This window comes from Choloepus didactylus, chromosome 6, assembly GCF_015220235.1.
Source record: "Choloepus didactylus isolate mChoDid1 chromosome 6, mChoDid1.pri, whole genome shotgun sequence".
In the NCBI taxonomy this organism is placed as follows: Eukaryota; Metazoa; Chordata; class Mammalia; order Pilosa; family Megalonychidae; genus Choloepus; species Choloepus didactylus.
This window is the reverse complement of record NC_051312.1, coordinates 101,328,412-101,349,970: the sequence shown is the minus strand read 5'-3', so window position 1 is coordinate 101,349,970 and position 21,559 is coordinate 101,328,412. Positions and strand designations below refer to the sequence as shown.

The following is a 21,559-nucleotide window of genomic DNA, read 5'->3' as shown; positions in this document are numbered from 1 at the left end:
TCTGCCATCTTCATAGGGACAGAGCCACATGGCAACAAATTTGATGATTGTTGTAGGTGGGAAATGGATACATGGGGTTCATTATACTATTTTCTCTAGTTTTACAAATGTTTTAAAGTTTCCATAATGGTGTGAAAAAAATACGTTTTAATAGAAAAATATGCAGCAGAGAGTCTCATTCTAGGATGATTCCTACACTTTGCAAGTAAAGTAATTTATGTTGCCTTCTAATATTGTATTGTATTAAGGAGAAAATGTTATTTCATACTAACAGAATAAAGAAATACTGGAATTGGTACAAGGAGCTATGGCTACCCCTAATGTGCTGACAAGAGATAAAGAAAACTTTAAATTTCAAAGCCTAAATCCTTTTTCATGAAATATAAAACTGAGAGCATCTTCCCATCCCTACCTAAAGTCACTTGTTTTGCCATTAATAAATCACTTCTGAAACTGCCATGAAGTTCATTATCCTGTGTGCCGGTTTGGATATATTGTGTCCCCCAGAAAAATCATGTTCTTTGATGCAATCTTGTGAGGGCAGAGTTATTAGTCTTGTGATTAGGTTGGAACCTTTTGACTGAGTATTTCCATGGAGATGTGACTCACCCAACTGTGGGTGAGACCTTTGATTGGGTTATTTCCATGGAGGTGTGACCCCACCCATTCAGTGTGGGTCTTGATTGGTTCACTGCAGTACTTAAGAGAGCTCAGGAGCCAACACAGACACTGATTCCTGGAGACGTAGGCAGAAGGATGTTTGGAGATGCTAGGCTAAGAGATGAAGCCCAGAGTTTGACTCAGAGAAACTAAAAGAGGACCCCCCAGATGCTTAGAGAGAAACACCCTGGGAGAAAGAAGCAAGGATGCACAGGAGCTGAGATAGAGAAGCTAAGAGAGACAGAAGCCCAGAGACATTTTGGAGAAAGCCATTTTGAAATGCAACCCAGGAGCAAAGGACCAGCAGACGCCAGCCATGTGCCTTCCCAGCTAACAGAGGTTTTCCATATGCCATCAGCTGTTCTTCAGTAAAGGTATCCTCTTGTTGATGGCTTAGTTTGAACACTTTTATGGCCTTAGAACTGTAACTTTGTAACCTAATAAATCCCCTTTATAAAAGTCAATCCATTTCTGGTATTTTGCATAATGGCAGAATTAGCAAACTGGAACATCCTGTGTGGAGGAAAACATCCTGTGAACAGTATCTTCATGCCCCTCAATGATTCCCTAAGTCTGTCCATTCCACAATGCATTTCTGTAGGTTGGCTTCCTAAACCCCTTTACATCAACTACAATACCTTCAGCACAGGCTCATTCTATTTTCAAATTTTTCAATTACAGCACTCATGCTGTCATTTTTGTTAGGATAATAATAACAAGTATGAATAGTTCTCTTTCTGTAGTCTAAAACCAACCAAGTAAAGAACAAAATAGACACAGATATACCAAGACATTTCATGCTTAAAAGCAAATGTATTCAGTTTCTTTCCAAGCAACCCATAACAACAAGGTATCTATGTGCTTGCTATTTCTTTTTCCAAACCAGCAGTTTGGGACAACCTTTCAGGATCCATTCATCCTCCACGGTGAGCCATCTTGTGATGTGTTCTGATAAGTATCTTATATAGGGAGGAAAGAAACATTCTTGCTGACCTACAAATTAGCCAAGTAGGGAGTGTACAGTAATGTCTATAGTGTCTTCCATCACCATCAAGCTCAAGTTAGGGCCAATAGTTAAGTTGTACTGAAAGATGCCTACAGAAAACCATTCAGTCCAGCCACTGCAGGGAGGAAGGCATGAGAGAAGAGGAGAAGGGGAGGAGGAGGCTCAGTGTCCTATGACAGAGTGTAGAGGCTGCTGGCTGCAAAAACACAACTGATACTTTCTGATGAATGATGGAAGAAAAACAAAAAATAGGAACAATGCAAATGAAGTCGTCCTCCTTAGGATGCCATGCCAAGCAGAAAGCCTCCAAAAAATCCCCCTGTCACGAGAACATTTTTCTTCACAAATGATACCACCTCCTCAGCTTTGCTTCTGACTTCAGTAGGTATCTGGTTGCTCTTACGGATTTTCAGCTGCTCCTTGGCTTTCTTCATGTCCTTCTCTACTCGCTGCCAGTCAACTTTGATGTACCCAGTATGGTTTGCAAGCTGAAGGAGAAAAAATCCACCTCCCACAGCTGTTGCAGCCAACTTTCCAACTTTCTGGAATATGAAACCTGTGCACCATCCAGTAACTCCTCCAATTAACAGCTGGGTTGCCACGCTATACTTTTCAGCAGAGGGCCCAGATTCCTGCCCAAAGAGCTTGCGCCACCATGGCTGCTTCTTAGCTAATTCTGCAAGGTCCAGTGAGTCAAAATTTCCCTCAAAGTTTCCTTGACTGGACGCGGCCATTTCGGCGAGCTCGTCTCACGAGGACACCCTCACAGGCTCGGCATGGAAGCCTCAGCTTTTGCTTTTTAAGAAATGATGTCTCTTGGATTAAGAGTGGAGAAAAACAGTGGCTGTTGAGATAGATCCCTATGATTGTTTGAAACAGTTTGCTTTTGGTTAATCAGAGATGGGGAAAACATTTTCCTTCCTGAGTTGTTAGAGCTCAGACTTGGAAGCATTCTCAGGTTACTACTATAGTAGAAACATTGAGCAGAGGAAAAATTTCTGCATGGAGATGATGACTGGCTGAACACTGCAAAGTCTGTGTGACTTTATTCAGTAGTTTTATTTATTTTTAATTTTTACATTTTTATTATGACATATTACAGAAAAGTGAAAACTTTTAAAGTACAATTTGACAAGTAGTTAGAGAGCAAATTTCACAGAATGTTATGAGTTATAGTTTCACAATTTCAGTTATTTCCTTATTGTGAAGTATAACATATGTACAGAAAGGTGATAACTTTCAAAGTATGATTTAACAAGTAGCTATAGAGCAGATTTCAAAGAGTGTTATGGGTTACAGTTCCAGCTTTTCAGTTCTTCTAGCTATTCTAATACCCTAGAGACTAAAAAAATTATATAAAGATTCAGTATTTGTAATCCTTTGTTAAATCCTGCTTGTCTGTTGCTAGCCCTCCCTCTCATTAGATCACTGTCTCAATCTTCATGGATATCTGGGCCATGACCACCCTAACTTGTTCAAACTGAAAAGGGGCATTGACATTATGGTGAAGGGGGATGCATCTGTTTGATTTTCTTAAAGATGCTATTGCCTCTGGGTTTTGGGATTTATCTGGCATAGGAATACTCTGGAGGTGTTAAGCTTCTGAAAAGTAAACTTAGTGAGTGAAACTTAAAGGATCTCAGATAGGGACCTAGGTATTCTTTAGTATTTTTGAGACTACTGTTGATTTGGGCTTGGTATACTGTGGCCATTTGGAATATCGAGCTGAAGCTCGGGTAAGAGTAACCTCCAGGATAGCCTCTGACTCTATTTGAAATCCTTAGCCACTGAAACCTTATTTTGTTACCTTTCTTTTCCACCCTTTTGATCAAGAAGGCACTCTCAGTCCCTTGATGCCAGGGCCTGGCTCATTCCTGGGAGTTGTGTCCCACATCGCCTGGGAGAGTCACTCCCCTCGGAGTCATTTCCCACATAGTGGAGAGGGTACTGAATTTATTTGCAGAGTTGGGCTTGAAATGAGAAAGTCCACATCTGAGCAACAAAGGAGGTTCTCTGGAGGTGACTCTTAGGCATAATTATAGATAGGCTTAGCCTCTCCTTTATACTAGATTGGCTAGAGCAAGCTTTAAGATTGAGGGCTTGATTTATTAAGTAGGGGGTTCCTAATTTCACATAGCATATATTCTGACCAAGGTAAACAATTAGTGTCTCACATTGTCTTCACTTAGTTGTACAATCATCACTCTCAATTTTAAACAATTATCATAACCCAAAACACCCTAAAGCTCCTCTCACCCCCTAATTATTTATCCCTGGTATTAGTGTGGTACTAGTAAGGTATTCCTATTAAATATAGTCCATGATATGCAATAGGTAGTTTTCCCATATACCTCTCTGTTGTTAAGTCTTTGTACAAGAGTGGTACCTTAGAAGTAGATCATACAAGCACTTATTTATATTGGTAGTGCTAAACTGTGGCAGATATGCCTTTAACCAACTCCTTTCAATCATGTTCACCTTCAGTGTGGCACTGATACCTATAATTCCATTAACGAGCTATCATCAGCCCTGTCTATTCCTATACCTTTAAGTTCAACCTTATCAACAGGTCTGTACATATTAGGTAATCCTTCCCCCCTCAATAGCATCTTTCTGTCTTAGGTCCCCTATATTCTACATTATAAGACACCAATTTTACATTATTCAGGGAGATCATATTAGTGAATAACATACAGTGTCTCTCCTTTTGTGTCTGACTTCACTCAGTATTACATCTTCAAGGTTCATCCGTGTTGTCACATATTTCATGACCTCATTTCTTCCTACTGCTACATAATATTCCATATTATATATATATACACATATATATATATATACACATACCACATTTTGTTTATCCACTCCTCTTTTGGAAATTGTGAACAATGCCCCTGTGAACATCGCTATGCAAATGTCTGTTTGTGTCATTGCTTTCAGATCTTCTGATTATATACCAAGTAATGGAATTGCCGGTTCATGGGGAAACAAGATATTTAGCTTTCTGAGGAATCGCCAAACTGTCTTCCATGGCAGCTGTACTATTTTACATTCTCACCAGCAGTGGATAAGAGTTCCATTTTCTCCACATCCTCTCCAGCATTTGTAGTTTCCTGTTTGTTTAATGGCAGACATTCTTGTTGGTGTGAGCTGATATCTCATTGTGGTTTTGATTTGCATCAAATCAAAAATGATGAACATTTTTTCATGTGTTTTTTAGCCATTTCTATTTCCTTTTTGGAAAAATGTCTTTTCATATTTTTTGCCCATTTTGTAATTGGGAGGTTTGTACTATTGTCATTGAGTTGTAGGATTTCTTTATATATGCTGGATATCAGTCTCTTATCAGATATGTGGTTTCCAAATATTTTCTCCCACTGAGTTGACTGCCTCTTCACCTTTTTGACAAAGCTTTTGATTTTGAGGAGTTCTCATTTATGTTTTTTCTTTCATTGCTTGTACTTTGGGAGTAAGGTCTAAGAAGCTACCTCCTATTAACTAGATCATATGGTTTCCCTATATGATCTTCTAGGAGTTTTATGGTACGATCTCATACTGAGGTCTTTGATCCACTTTGAGTTAGTTTTTGTATAGGGTGTGAGGTAGGGGTCCTCTTTCATTCTTTTGGATATGGACATCCAGTTCTCCCAGCCCCATTTATTGACGAGATTGTTCTGTCCCAGTTCGGTGGATTTGGGGGCCTTATCAAAAGCAATTGACCGTAGATCCGAGGGTCTATTTCCGAACTCTCAATTTGATTCAATTGATCAGTAAGTCTATCTTTGTGCCAGTATCATGTTGTTTTGACTACTGTGGCTTTATAGTAGGCTTTGAAGTCAGGAAGTATAAGTCCTCCCACTTTATTATTCTTTTTTAGGATGTTTTTGGCAATTCGAGGCCCCTTGTCCTTCCAAATAACTAGCTTTTCCAAGGCATGCAAGGGTGATTCAACCTAAGAAAATAGGTTGTTGCAATTTAGATTGGAATTGCAAAGTAGGTTGTTGGAATTTAGATTGGAGTTGCATTGAACTTTAGATAAGTTGGGGTAGAATTGACATCTTAACGTTTAGCCTTTCTATCCATAAATACAGGTGTCTTTCTACCTATTTAGGTCCTCTTTGATTTCTTTTAGTAAAATTCTGTAATTTTCTGTGTAGAGATCTTTTACTTCCTTGGTGAAGTCTATATCTAGGTACTTGATTTTTTTAGTTGCTATTGTGAATGGAATTTTTTGATTGCTTCTTCAGCTAGGTCATTACTAGTGTATAGGAACATTAGTGATGTTTGTGCATTAATCTTGTATCCCGCCTCTTTCCTGAATTTATTAGCTCAAGTAGCTTTGTCATCAATTTGGATTTTCCAAAGATAGTATCATATCATCTGCAAATAATGACAGTTTTACTTCTTCCTTTCCAATTTGGATGCCTTTTATTTCTATGTCTTGGGAATTGCTCTGGCTAGAACTTCTAGCACAATATTGAATAATGGTGACAGTAGGCATCCTTGTCTCATTCCTGATCTTAGGGAGAAGGCTTTCAGTCTTTTGTCATTGAGTACTATGCTGGTTGTGGGTTTTTCATATATGCTCTTCATCATATTGAGGATGTTTTCTTTGATTCCTACCTTTTAAAGTTTTTATCAAAAAAGGATGCTGAATTTTGTCAAATGCCTTTTCAGCATCTATCAAGATGATCATTTGATTTTTCGCTTTCAGTTTGTTATATATATTTATATATATATATATTACATTGATTTTTTTTATGTTGAATCACCCTTGCATGCCTGGAATTAACCCCACTTGGTCGTGGTGTGTAATTCTTTTATATGTGCCTTTAGATTGAATTTGTAAGTATTTTGTTGAGAATTTTTGCATCTTTCTTCTTTAGGGAGATTGGTCTTTAGTTTTCCTTTCTTGCAGTATCTTTATCTGGTTTTGGTATTAGAGTAATGTTACTTTCATAAAATTGAGTTAGGTGTAGTGTTCCCTTTTCTTCAATTTTTTTGAAAGAGTTTGAGCAAGAATAGTGTCAATTCTTTTTGGAACCTTTGGTATAATTCCCCTGTGAAGCCATCTGGTCCTGAGCTTTTATTTGTAGGTAGATTTTTGATGACTGATTGGATCTCTTTTGCTAGTGATTGGTTTGTTGAGGTCTTCTATTTTTTCTCGGCTCAATATTGGTTGTTTCTGTATTTCCAGGAAATTTTCCATTTCCTCTTAGTTGTCTGGTTTGTTGGCGTATAGTTGTTCATAGTGTCCTCTTATGGTTTTTAAAATTTCTTCGGGATCCCTAATAATGACCCCCCTCTTATTTATGATTTTGTTTATTTGGGTCTTCTCTCTTTTTTGATTTTGTCAGTCTAGCTAAGACTTTGTCAATCTTGTTGATCTTCTCGAAGAAACAACTTTTGGTTTTATTTATTTTCTCTGTTTTTTTTTTCTTCTCCAGATCATTTATTTCTGTTTTAATCTTTGTTATTTCTTTTCTTCTACTTGCTTTAGGATTAGTTTGCTGATCATGCTTTAGCCTGTTCAGTTGTTCAATTAGGTCTTTGGTTTTAGCTCTTTCTTCCTTTTTGATGTATGCATTAGAGTTATAAATTTTCCTTTCAGCAGCAGCTTTGCTGCATCTCATAGGTTTTGATATGTTGTATTCTCATTTTCATTCATCTGTAAATATTTACTGATTTTTCTTGCAATTTCTTCTTTGACCCACTGATTGTTTAGGAGTGTGTTGTTTAACCTCGATCTGCCACTTTGGTGGTTATTGATTTCTAGTTGTATTCTATTATGATCAAAGTATGTGCTTTGAATAATTTCAGTGTTTTTAAATTTATTAAGACTTGTTTTGTGCCCCAGCATATGATCTATCCTGTAGAATGTTTCATGAGCGCTAGAGAAGAATGTATATCCTGGTAATTTGGGATGTAACGATCTATATATGTCTGTTAAGTCTAATTCATTTATCACATTGTTTAGGTTTTCAGTTTCCTTATTGGTGCTCTGTCTAGTCATTCTATTTATAGAAGAGAGTGGTGTATTGAAGTCCCCCTCTATTATTGTAGAAATATCTATTGCTCCCTTCTGTTTAGCCAATGTTTGTCTCATGTACTTTGGAGCTCCTGAATTGGGTGCATAAACATTTATGATTGTTATTTCTTCTTGGTGAATTGTTCCTTTTATTAATATACAGTGTCCTTCTTTGTCTCTTATGACATCTTTGGATTTAAAGTCTATTTTTTCTGATACTACTATAGCTGCTCGTGCTTTCTTTTGGTTGTAGCTTGCATGGAATATTTTTTTCCATCCTTTCACTTTTAGTTTCTTTGTGGTGCTGGGTCTCAGATGAGTCTCTTATAAACATCATATCAATGGGTCATACTCTTTAATCCATTCTGCCAGTCTGTATCTTTTAATTGGCGAGTTTAATCCATTCACATTCAAAGTTATTACTGTGTGGGCAGCCTATTCTCTTCAGCCCTCCAAAGACTGGGTATTTTTAGCCCTTTGCCAGGTCAGCCTACGACACAGTCAAAAGAATGGTGCAGCCGCCCCTGACCTGGATGGGCTAGAACCGCAGTCCAGCGGTCTAAATTCACCAGCCAGTGGGCTGTATCCCCCTCTGGACTTGAGATTTTTTGAGACGGAGGATTCCCGTGGCTGTCCCAGACTGCAGCAGCCCTCCAAGCATGGATTGGACCACCTGAAGCTTCTTGCCTCGAGGGTGGGCAGGGCAGTAGGGACTAGGAGCTACGGTTGGAATTATTCACAGTCTTTCACCAGTTTCTCCGTCTCTTTGTCCTGCACTTCCCTGGATGCTGCACAGCACTTCCCCGGTCTCTGGAGCCCCAGAACAGTTGATTTAGATGATTTCTGCTTGTCCACTTGGTGCTCTTGAGAAAGCAGTGAGCCCTGTAGTTACCTCCCTATTCTGCCCTTTTCCCAGAAGTCAAAACTGTTCCTTTTGAGAGGAACAAATTACTTGAGGGAGAATTACTCCTTGAGGATGGAGTATGATTTACTTTCTGTTATTATTGATTATTTATATAATCAGTATCCTTTTTATTTCTTATATAGATTATAATGGTTTCCATTGTTCTCCTGAGAGATAATTAACAACTTCCCTAAACTATTGTTGCTCCACTCAGTTAGAGCTTCCACCTGTTAATATGCAAGTCTGGCATTAATAAATTAAAACCAGAGAGTACATAAATCTTTTTTTTTATATATTGCAGATTTAATTCAGTGCACAAATGAGATGAATGTGAACATCCCACAGTTGGCAGACAGTTTATTTGAAAGAACTGCTAACAGTAGTTGGGTGGTGGTCTTCAAATCTCTCATTACAACTCATCATTTGATGGTATATGGAAATGAGGTAAGTAAAATTTTTGGTTAACAGTATATTGTGTGATGGCTGATTATTCAGCTTGCTTCTCCCACTTAATCTTCAGGAATAGCTTCAATGACTGGCTAATAGAGGTAAAAAGGGCAAGGTACCTAGCCATAAACATAATTGTAGACTCTCTAGTTTGAGGAAAGATGTCATGTAAGCCTTAAAGCAGAAAGGGTAAGGTCAGAGCACAGAGGACTTGACTGATGGCTCAAGAAGAATAGCTAGTACTTTAAAAAGTAGTTTCTCTAAGTAGGACTGGTCTTTATAGGCCTCATTTATAGATTATATATTTGCCTACATGCCTTTTCTTTTTTTTTTAATTGTGGTAACAGATGAGAAAGAAAATTTCCCATTTAAACCTTTTTTAAGTGTACAATTCAGTGCTGTTTATTACATTCAAAATCTTGTGCTAATGAATATCCGTGTACCCGAACTTTTTCAGCACCTCAAACTGAAACTGTACACATTAACCCCCTACTCCACTCACTTCCTGACCCCTGGTACCCTGTAATCTACTTTCAGTTTCTATGCTTATTGTAGATATTTCATATAAGTGGAGTCATAATACTCGTCCTTCTGTGTCTGTGTTACTCAACGTATGTTTTTGAGATTTATCTATATTGTAGCATGTATTAGGTTTCATTCCTCTTTATGGCTGAATAATACTCCATTGTATTTGTATATCACATTTCGTTTATCCATTCATTGGTTGAAAGGCACTTGGAACATTTACTTTTTTTATTATAACCTGATATGATTTCCATCTGATTTCATGTAGTTGTTTGTGGAAGCACTTTGCCTAGTTTGAGGCTGTGATATTGAAGATCATGATGGCATTTTGCTGAGAGGCACTGATTGAAGAATGCCTTCTTTAGCCTTTGTTATTCAAAGGGGTAGCAAATTGGATCAATAAGCTTTTGTTATTTTCTCTCTGGAGATAATCACCTTTTTCCCATGATAGTCTAGCAGCTAATTTTTGAGTTCTTATCATGAGTGATTTTCTCAACTCTGTGCACTTCTTTGTAAAAGTTGTATTGAAAGGAACTTTACAAGAACATTACAATGGAGCTAGAAGATAAATCTGTGCTAATATATACCTTAGAAAAGTAAAACCCACTGGTTGATGAGAAATTGCTCTCTGAGATGGAGAGGGACTTGAGTCATTGGTATTGCACCTCTGAGCATATATGACTTTCTGGCATCCATTATTTTAGTCATCATTTTGACCTTTACAGTCATGAGACTCCACTGTCTTTTTTTGATAGAGCATCATTAATGCTCAGAATTAAAGCAGCAGTTTACTCCCAATGTTATCATTCCATTGAATCTTACTATTTGCACTTTTTGATTATTCCCTTCTGGTCCTTGCCCAAAACTATTTTTAATTTTTTATAGCTATAATAATAGTTTAGATAAAATATTATATTTAGTTTTAAATATAACATCACACTATAAACATCTGTCTGTTCTATATTTTTTGTTTCTACCATCTTTAATGGCTACTTGGTTAATCGAATCTTCCACAATTTTCTTAGCTGTTTCTCTCGCTGGAAATTTAGTTTTCTAATTATTCACTATTACACTACTACATTGAGTGATTTTGTTTGTAGGTTTTAACTTAAATTATTTTCACAAGTGTTCTCTGAGATGTGATTACTGTGCCAACAGACATGGCTATATGTTGTTCACTTGCTTTCTAATTTATTGTAACAAGTTTACAAAGCCAATAGAAATGTTTAGATATAATAGCTCAAATGTTTAGATGTAATAGCTTATATTTTGATCTTGGCTATGATGATACTTTCTGCTTTTATCAGGAGTACATTTACTTAAAATCATGATAATTTATTCCAAAGTATTTTAGGTTGATGGGTGTGTTTCACCTTAAAAATTTTTTTGTGTGTGTAGTTTACTCTTTAAGAAGAAGAAGCTTAAATGTAACCAACTAAAATGCCAGAAAAAGAGAAAAGTATCACTGGTAGCTTTCAGAGGATGTAAACAAGGTGATAATACTAGATGCAAAGTATTGATAAAGGCAAAAAAAAAAATTACTGACATCCTTTTAATCGATGGACAGGAGAACAAAAATAACATTTCAGTGTAGTTTTTAGATAAGCTCATGTTTAGTTTCCTATAAGCAGTTGAGTCAAATTTCTTCTCTGTTCATTTTTTGTACTAGTTTTTCCAACTCTTAGGTTTTCTCACTGGCAGGTGTGATTAGTCTTCAAGAGTGTATGCGTAGGATTTCATCATGCTCTGGTGATGGGACTACCATAGATCATTTGTTCTCAAACAGGGTGGGGAGCAGGGGGTGATTTTCCCCACTGGGGACAATTGGCAATATCTAGAGACAGTTTTGATTGTCACAACTAGAGGCAATGCCATCTGCTGTTAAATATCTTAGAATGCACAGGGCAGTCCTCCATAACATAGCATTATCTGTTTTAAAATGCCTGTAGTGTTGAGATTGAGAAACCTGGTCACAGAGAAAAATCTCAGAAGATTGAGGCTAAGTGGGCATTGTGTCATGGGGCCTTGAAGTCAGGCTGCTGGGTGCTCTTATCCCATTCCCCACTTAATGGCTGGGTGACTTGAGCAAGTCACTTCTCTGAGCTTTCGTTTCCTTATCCATAATATAAGGATAATATCTTGAACTGTAAATAGAATTGACCAAGATACCTGTTATCATTTCCTTATCCATAATATAATGCCTTGAGGGATAAATAGAATTGACCAAGATACCTATTTTAGCATAAGAAGATGTAGACGATTAATAAATGAAAATGCAGAGTTAAAATGATTTAGATGAAGGTCCGAAAATTCAAGTATAGGGCCATGCATGAATTTAGTATAAAATAAAGTATTTGGGGAAAATAATCTCTATCTTTTAAACATTTTACAATGAAAAATTTCAAACATCCACAATAGTAGAGAAAGTAGTATAATCTATACATATGTGCCTATCCCTAGCTTCAACGTTTATCACCATTTTGCAGTTCTTTAAATGAGTTGTACGGTGATGACCCCAAACAGGAACCTATGAAGCCTTATCATTTGTCAAATAGACAGTATGGCATTTAATTTAACTTAATACCATCTTGAATATTATTAGGATGTTGTTGAAAACAAGTAAAAACTTGATCGAAGCCGTTAACGTCTTTGCAGCCAAATAACTATGATGAATGTAGAGAGGGCTAATAAAATGAAAAGGACAGTTCAGGTTTATTATCTGTAAAGCTATGGGTGAAATGATCTGCTAGACTGAAATATTTGCATCCATTAAAGAAATGAAAGGTTGAGGAGAAAAGTATTACCAAAGCCTAAAAAAAGCCACAGAGTCTAGTAGACAATTACTGTCTTATGATATTTTAATACTTATTGAAAGGGATAGGTTTAGGATAAATGATGAAACTTAAAAGGACTTGGATTTACAAATTGGTTTGTTTGTTTGAAGTGATCTCAGGTGAGTAAGATTGAATCATAGGGGTAATGGTGTGCATCCGAGTTGATTGTAAGCCTTTGCATACATCATGAATGGAACTCCTAAGGAGAAATGAAGTGAAAAGGAATTTCTGTGGCTACCTACTTAGAGTCTGTATGTAAAGGAAAATTAAGATAATGTATTATGGTGAGCACTTGGAAGGGTGTTTTGACAGTATTTCAAGAAGAACTTGTACATACATGCTGACCAACAATTCAACCCCTGAGTGTATATTTTGAGAAACTTGTATGTTTGCGCATGGCGCTCAAGTACAAAGATGTTCAATGCAACGTTGTTCCCAATAGGGAAAATTGGAAAGAACTTAAATATCCATAAATTAAGAAAGAGATATATAATGATTTATTAGTTCATTGGAATATTAGAACATCTTTGAAAATGATTGAACTAGATATACTTATATTTATGTGGGTGATTCTTGGAGAAAATTGAGTTAAAAAGTACATTGCAAAAGGATAAGTACAGTATGCTATTTCTATAAATTTAATATAGAGAACAATTATGTATAGTTTATGGATACTTACATATGTAGTAAAATTGTAAAAACTTGTGTAGAAGTGTTATAAACCTGCTTCAAAAAAGTTACCTCTGAAGAGGGAGGGAGGGGAATGGGATTGAAGGTATGTGTATTCAACAGAGTCTATAATGTTTTGGTTCTAAAAGAAGATCTGAAACAAATAAATTAATGTGTTACATCTGGGCAGTGGGTAAGCAGATGTCTAATATCATTTTCTTGCATGATTAGAAGTTTTTTGTTTTAAAAATAAGTATGAAAATTTGGGACACCCAGATTGCTGTTTCAAATACAGATGCCATCTGTGTATGACTAGCTCTAGCACAAATATGCTACTCAAAGTCAAAATAACTAGTTCCAGTTTAAAAATGACTGTTTCCTTTTATTTTGACTTTAATATCATTGCTGTGGTCATTAGGCTTTAATTCTCATATGATAGTTTAAAATATGCATTACACTTTTAGCTTTGGTAACTAGATAATAGGAGTGAGGCTGAGAAATTTAAAATAGATTATCTTAGTGGACTGTGTTAACCATAATTTTTTCCCCTAATTTCCAAATTAGAGTTTACAGAATTGCAGTACCTTAATTTGACATGATTATTCATTTGTTTTTTTCCAGCGTTTTATTCAGTATTTGGCTTCAAGAAACACGTTGTTTAACTTAAGCAATTTTTTGGATAAAAGTGGATTGCAAGGTAAAGACAACTTACTCATTATAGAAAATCAAGAGTGACACAATATGGTGATTTTTACACAGTGGAGCTCTGCCTTTTACAACATGTGCTATGAAGGAATCTCAAAATTTTAGTGAACGTTGTGGGAAAGAACAACTGTCTATCAAGATGAAGATTAATATTGACTTCAGTACTTGGCACTAAAAACTCTTTGATAGGCATTATAGGGTAGTAGTTTTGAGGGCCTAGATTCTGGAGCTGAACTGCTTGGATTTGAATTCCATCTCTACCAATTACCAGCTATATGAACTTGAGCAAATTACTTCACCTCTCTACATCTGTAAAATAGGTAATAATGGTAGCACCTACTCTCTATATGGTTGTCAGGAGGTTTAACCTAGTTAATTTATGTAAAGTTCTTAGAAGAATGCCTGGCACAGAAGAAATGCTGTGTAAACATGTGTTTTCCTTATTGTTATTATATTATGCTATATTCTAAAAAATGTGATTGGAATACCAAATGTTTTAGTAGACAGAGGGTAAGTATAGTGTGTTATTCAAATGAACTGCTCATTGATATCTGTTATTTGTTTCTTTTACTTTTAATTCAATGACTTGAGATTGCTATAATCTCGTTGTAGCCCTTAATGCACATTCTCTCTTAATGGGATCTCTTGTGTTTAGTTCCAGAACTAGGACATTGTAGAATATGAACTCTTCCTAGGAGGGACCTCATAAAGGAGGTAACTTGGGAATATTCACCAGTGAGGCTCAATCTGAGAAATGTCTTTAGAGAAGATGAGATTTGAACTGAACTTTGAAAGATGGACAAGGAGATAAGTTGGCTTAAGCAAAGGTACACAGATGTACACAGATGTGAAAGTACATGTACATAGAGTATCTAACATTTATAGGGCCAGTGATGTGAATGGAATGTGTGTTGGAGAACATGTAGTGAAATATAGTTCTCAAGAAGTTGTTCAGGGGTCTAAGTCAAGCCCAGAAAATTTTGACAAAGTTGGATTTTATAACACAGTGGGGGAACTGTCATCATTTTTTGAGTTGAGGGAAGATTGAGCAGGGGTGGAGGGGGAATTAGATAGTTCAGTGCAGGTTGGGTTAGAATGAGTGAAGTTTTGAAGGCGTAGAGATTATTCCGGTCATCTAGTAGAGAGTTAATAAGGACCTGAATTGTGGCTGTTGTAGAGATAAAATTAATAGAATCTAGCGACTAGCCATGTTTGGGTTAGGGCTATCCAGTTCAGTGCTTCTCTATATTTGATGGGTGGAGGTATTACTTAGATTGAATTGCATATCTTGCCTTCCAGAAATTCTGGAAGACCAGTTATACATAGGACCAAGTGTTACAAGATTGCTTTGACTTTAACAAGTTGTATTTTTCTGAAAACAATTGTTAAGAAAAAAAAAATTTAAGTGGTAGAACCCCTCTTTTTAAATTGCGTCTTGCATAGAAGCCAGATATATACATATAACATGAAAATGGGGCTGCTCTGTTTTCAGGGTAATTGAGGAAGTCCTGGCTGCTCATCCTTTTATTTGTTTCCCCACATCCCCCATTCAATAATGTTGAACTGTAGGAGTCTCTGGAAAACAATATGCAAACCATTGCTAGAGCAGAGTACATGCATATATCCAAGTGGGGTTTTTTGTGTCTTATTAGTTACTAATTTTACATTTTATTTATATGGAGATTGAACAGTTCTAGTGATAGTTTTAAGACTTTCATTCCTTTTATGTAGAGAACAGTTTTAAGCCTTTATAAAAAACTCATATTGTAAAGAGATTGTAAAGATCAGACAGACAGTAGTTGAAAGCTTATAATTCTGTGGGGTTTTGAAAGTAATTTTTTAATGCAATTTTATTGAGATATAGTCACACACCGTATAATCCGTCCCAACTATACAATCAGTGACTCACAGTATCATTACATAGTTTTGTATTCATCACCACAGTCAATTTTAGAACATTTTCATTACTCCAAAAAAAGAAATAAAAATAAAATAGAAAACCCAAAACATTCCATACCCTTTATCCACCCCCCCATTATTATTTTTTTAAACAGTTTTAGTCACACACCAAACAATCCATCCTAATAGTGTACAGTCAGTGGCTCTTGGTGTGATCACAGTTACACATTCACCACTACAGTTAATATGAGAACATTCTCATTTCTTTCAAAGAACAAAATCCCATACTCCTTATATCTCGCTATTATTGACATATAACTTTGGTAGAGTGTCTGTTACATTTAATGCAAGAATATTACAATGTTACTGTTAACTATAGACCTTAATTTACATTAATTGTATTTTTTCCTATATTCCACCCTATTATTAACATCTTGTAATATTGATGTACATTTGTTCTAGTTCATGTAAGAACTTTCTTATCTTTATACAATTAACCACCATCCTTGTCCATTCTAGGTTTCGCTAAGTTATATAGTCACAGTTTTTATCTTCTAGTTTTCCTTCTGGTGACATAAACGATTCTAGCCTTCCTCTTACGACCATACTTTTATTCAGCTGAAAGTAATTTTGATTGCTGATGTATTTTGTTTGGTGGAGTCTGGTAAATTTTATTAAATAAAAATTTTAGAAGTTTTAGTAGAATTTTAGAAGTTTTAGTAGAATTCTATTAAGAAACTTGTGTAGTGTGCTTACTAGAGCCAACATAAATCATAAATGTGGTCCTGTAGTTTAGTGTTTTCTAGGGGTTTTAGGCAAGGGTTTTAGTTCACAGTTTTCTTGGAAAATTAGTCACATAGTTTCGTGTTGAGACCAGTTTTGGGACAGGAAACAATTCAATGTAAATTTTGAACATTTTAATAACATTTAATGGAAACGATTAAGGTTTCAAAAGCTATTTAAATGGATGATCTTTGAGGTGATTTGTTTTAAAACAGTGGTTCTCATGCTTTTTTGGTCTCAGGATCCCTTTTCACTGATACTAATGAGGATACCAAAGGTTTATGTTGGTTAAATCTGTTGGTATTGACTATGTTAGAAATTAAAATTAAAAAATTAAAGAAGTATTATTTATTTAAAATAATATTTGTAAATCCATCTAGCATTTATGAATTATTATGATAGCATAAACAAACTTTTTTTTTTTCAAATAATTGATACAGAATAATTGATTCTGCATTCAATCTATTGCACTATTTTTTTGGTTAAAAATAATCTGGCCTCATATAGATACTTAGGGGGAAAGGGATGAGTATTTTAACAACCTTTTCAGGTATTTGGTGATATCTTTTTTTGAATATTACATAAACTCTACAAGTGGGTAGTTTCGTAAAGATTTATTGCAATGTAGAATCTGAAACCCTATAAATAACATTTTCATATTCATTTACATGAAATCCATACTTTAAAATGGGTTTTGTATCATCATACCTTGGTCGTTTGGAAGATACTGATTCACTAAATTAGTTATGCAGATCTTCCAAATGTTGATAACCTTTCAGTATGCAATATTAAAAAAATCATATATATTAATTTCACCACCAGTCTTATCAGAAAAACTGTTATTGGAAAGGCTTGTAGTGCATGGTAGCAGGTTTCAGTTTTCCAGATTCTAATTTTTGTTTGAACCTTGAATTTTATCATCAGTAACAAATATTGTCAGTTGTTTTCCTTGAAGTAACTGGCTCTCTTTACTCATTTTTTGAGAGAATGTCTGCCTAATACCCTAGTCTGAATATCCAGTTTTTCTGTCATTCTTTCAAGTAAAAATGTATTTGTAAAAAAAGCAGCTAGTTTGACCTTGTAACTCAATCACTCAAATGCTTTTCCTTGAGACAACAAACAGCAAAAGTGCTTCTTAAGCATTTTCATTTACTCAGACAGAATATTAAAATGATGTATATTCAAGGCTGAAGCTTTAATAAAGTCTGTTAATGTTTAGTGCTTCATCAACAGCATTCTTAAATGATACTGGCTTATTCATTTTTTATTATGAATGTGTGATGTTGAAGAATGTAACATCTTCTAGTACAGTGTGTTGCCACTGCCTTGATTTGTGCTATTAGATGCTGGAAGTTTTTTTACCCATCTTTGCTTTTGTACTATCAGCACAAATGTGAACTCAGTCAAAGAAAGTCAATAACTTATTAGTACTATGAAATCATTTTGGTGTCTTATACTTCTGGAATAGGCTTGTGATCTCCAAGGTATCTGTTAAAAGTACTACTGCTTTGAAAGTATATAGGTTACTCTTAGGCTTTTTCTTAGGAGTAGTATATTCAGAGGAAAGAAGAAGCATTGATCAGACTTTGAATGAAGTCAAGAGCTTTTTTGTGAGTAGAGAGGATTGAAAGCCTGGCACTCATGGGGAACAGGTTTGAAACAACTTGTTTAAAATAGAAATGTATTTTTCTAATATGAAAAACCTTTAAAAATTATTCTATAGAAGTTTTAATATACTCAGCAGAAACAAAAAGTTTTAATATACAGCAGAAAGACCTGAGAAAATTTTCAGGGTTGAAATTCATCTGCTGAGTTGGTACTTTAAAAATTTTTAATCCATAATTTAAGGAAATAGTTTGATTGTTTAAATTGGTTATTTAAGTTGTATGCCAGACTTAGTGCTGTTAAACTGGGTTCATATAAATGTAAGTAGCTTTCAGTCTAGTGAATGTGGTGGATGTGGTGTATAGCCAACTGCTACAAGCTGTATTTGGGTAGGAATAATATGGGACCACAAAGGTTTCAGGGAATACTTCAAAGAGGTTGAACCTTGAAAGATGGGTAGTATATCCCCTTTAACAGAGGACCTTTCAAAAATGTGAAGTCTTAGAGAATTAAATGTGATTCATTAGTTGCTTAATTTATATCACTAAGTAAGAGTTGGGATATTAAGACATTGTAGCCATTGTTATGTAATTAGTTAATTTTCTAGGCAAAATGAAATTACAATAATTTATGAAAACTTTTTCTATTTCATTTTTTACAGGATATGACATGTCTACATTTATTAGGCGGTATAGTAGATATCTAAATGAAAAAGCAGTTTCATACAGACAAGTTGCATTTGATTTCACAAAAGTGAAAAGAGGGTGAGTTAAACCTTTATTTTTGAATCTTAATTAGATTGATTATTTTTAAATGAAAACTTTAGGAATTATTAGAATATGAATATGGGCTTTTCAGGTCAGTTTCAACAGATGAACTTCATTTTTCTTTGAAGAGGCATATCAGATACTTTTTCTTCTTCTTAATTTTAAACTTTCTGTTTTGAAATACTTTCATACTTACAGGACAGTTACAAAAATAATATAAAACCCCATACAAAGAACTCCAACATAACACTATCCCCCCAGATGCCCAGATCCACCAGTTTTAACATTTTGCTACATTTACCATATCATTCTATCTATCCGTCCATCAGTTTATCAGTCAGTCTGTCCATCTGTCTGTCTGTCATTCATTTTCTGAACACTTGAATGTAGGCTGTACATATCATGCTCCTTGAACACTTATTATTGCCATTTACATTTCCTAACAACAGGGATATTCATTCATGTATCCACATTAAGGGCAGTTTTCAAATTCAAGAAATTTAACATTGATATAAACTTTATAATCTATATTCCAATTTTTTCCAATGTCCCAGTAATATCCCTTTGAGTCTTTTCTCCTTCCCAGTTAGATTTCTTCTAGGATGATATATTGCCTTTAATTTTCCTTGTCTTTTAGTTACATTCTCTTTTTTTAAATTGTGGGAACTTAGATACAACATAAATTTTCCCATCTCAGCCACTCCCAAACATAAAATTCAGTGGAGTTAATCACATTCGGTGTAGTGGTACCCTCAGTAAACTTTTATTACTAAAACTTTCCTATCTTCCCAAACAGAAAACCCTATTCCCGTATGCATTAACTCATTTCCCCTGCCCCTCACCCCTAGCAACTTGTATTCTAATTCTGTCTCTATGACCTTGCATATTTGCTGATATTTTCTTTGTAGTTGCCATAGGGCTTAAATTTAACATCCTAAATCTTTAACATTCTCACTTACTTTGATACCAACTTAATTGTTCCTATAACCCTGTGTCCCCCTACCGTTATGTGGTTATTGTCACAAATTGCATGGTATTGTTACAAATTGCATATTTATACATTATGAGTCCAAAACCACTGATTTCTTATTTTATGCATTTGTCTTTTACATCCTGAAGGAAGTAAAAAGTGGAGATACAAACCAAATATACAATAGTACTGACATTTATATTTACTCATATCATTATCTTTACCAGAGATCTTTATTTTTTCATGCAGCTTCAGTCAGTTGTCTAGTGTCTTCCCTTTTGTATCTCTTGTAGAGCCAGTCTATTGGTGATGAACTCCCTTAGCTATTGTTTATCTGTGAATGTCTTAATTTCTCCCTCATTTTTGAAAGATATTTTTGCTGGTTATAGAATTCTTGGTTGGCTGTTTTTTGCTTTCAGCACTTTAAATATGTCATCCCACTACCTTCTTGACACCATGGGTTTCTGATGAGAAATTAGCAGTAAATCTTATTGAGGCCCTAAAGTGTCTCGCTCTGACATCTTCATTGGGGTGGGCTCTTATGTTTCTTTCTAAGAGTTTTGTATTTCTTGCTCTTACATTTTAGGTCTTCGATCCATTTTGAGTTAATTTTTGTATATGGTGTGAATTAGGCATCTAAATTCATTCTTATGCATGTAAATATGCAGTTGTGCCAGCATCATTTGTTGAAAAGACTCTTCTTTCTTTCTCAATGGTCTTGGCATCTTTGTTGAAATTCATCTGACCATTTGTATAAGGGTTCATTTATGAACTCTCAATTTTGTTCTGATTTATAGGTCTGTCCTCATGCACTTATCACATTGTCTTGATTACTGTGGCTTTGTAGTAAGTTTTGAAATAGGAAAGTGTGAGTCCTCCAACTTCATATTGTTTTCAAGATGATTTTGGCTATGTGGTGTCCCTTGCATTTCATATGAATTTTAGGATCAGCTTATTAATTTCTGCAAAAAAAGCAGCTGAAATTTTGATAGGGATTGAGTTGAATCTGTAGACCAATTTGCAGATACAGCCATCTTAACAAAATAAATTTCTAATCCATAAACATCTAACATCTTTCTGTTTATTTAGATCTTTCTTAATCTTTCAGTGATGTTTTGTATTTAGGGTTTTTTATAATCTTTAATGCAGAAGAATACATTTTTTCTTAAGCACATGAACTTCTCACAAGAATGATACAGTCAGTACATCTATACCTGATAAAGTTTGGTGTGCATATTTTTCCTATAATGCATGATGAGTCCTCAGGAAAAAGCCACTAAGAAATTCTTAAGGGCTAAATTCTTAATTTCATAGCTATTAAGGCCTACCCTGAGGGGAATCTGACACCTGCAGAAATATTCTGGTGAAAGCCTTTCTGAGCTGTCCTCCTGCTGGAGTACTGGAGTTCTAAGCAATTTCATATGTTCCTTTAAATTGTTCTTTTGAAGTTTTAAATTACTAGGTTGCTGTGGAAAATTTAATACAAATGTGGAAGTAACCACTTAGTTATTCAGAGAATTTTAAAGCTTAACTCAAATATTATTCGTTGTTATTCTAAATTTAATCAGGAGGTTATTAGTTTGAAACTTACCAAAACTAAATCCCACAGACTTTGTTTCATAGATTTTGGTAATTTGTGGAAGATTATTGTAGAGAGGTTCATCTTGGAAGTTTAATTCTTAACCCAATATACTGTCCAATACATAATTTTCTGTTTGGGTTTGTATTAATACTTCACTGTACAGTGTTTCAGTGAAGCT

At 35.1% G+C, this 21,559-nt stretch overlaps 2 protein-coding genes across 16 annotated transcripts in view; one reads left to right on the top strand and one right to left on the bottom strand.

Annotated features, from left to right (window-relative positions):
• PICALM (phosphatidylinositol binding clathrin assembly protein) overlaps nucleotides 1-21,559 on the top strand; it is a 147,957-nt gene that overhangs the window by 28,244 nt on the left and 98,154 nt on the right. For all 15 annotated transcript variants that reach the window (XM_037840962.1, XM_037840954.1, XM_037840953.1 and 12 more), the window contains exons 2-4: nucleotides 8,897-9,039; nucleotides 13,692-13,767; nucleotides 18,724-18,826. In XM_037840962.1, coding sequence (XP_037696890.1) covers nucleotides 8,897-9,039; nucleotides 13,692-13,767; nucleotides 18,724-18,826 — 322 coding nt within the window. The remainder of the gene's footprint in view (nucleotides 1-8,896; nucleotides 9,040-13,691; nucleotides 13,768-18,723; nucleotides 18,827-21,559) is intronic.
• LOC119538165 (FUN14 domain-containing protein 2) lies at nucleotides 1,553-2,415 on the bottom strand. The gene has a single exon (XM_037840968.1). It carries the CDS (start codon nucleotides 2,398-2,400, stop codon nucleotides 1,945-1,947), a length of 456 nt encoding a protein of 151 aa, XP_037696896.1. The 5' UTR covers nucleotides 2,401-2,415; the 3' UTR covers nucleotides 1,553-1,944.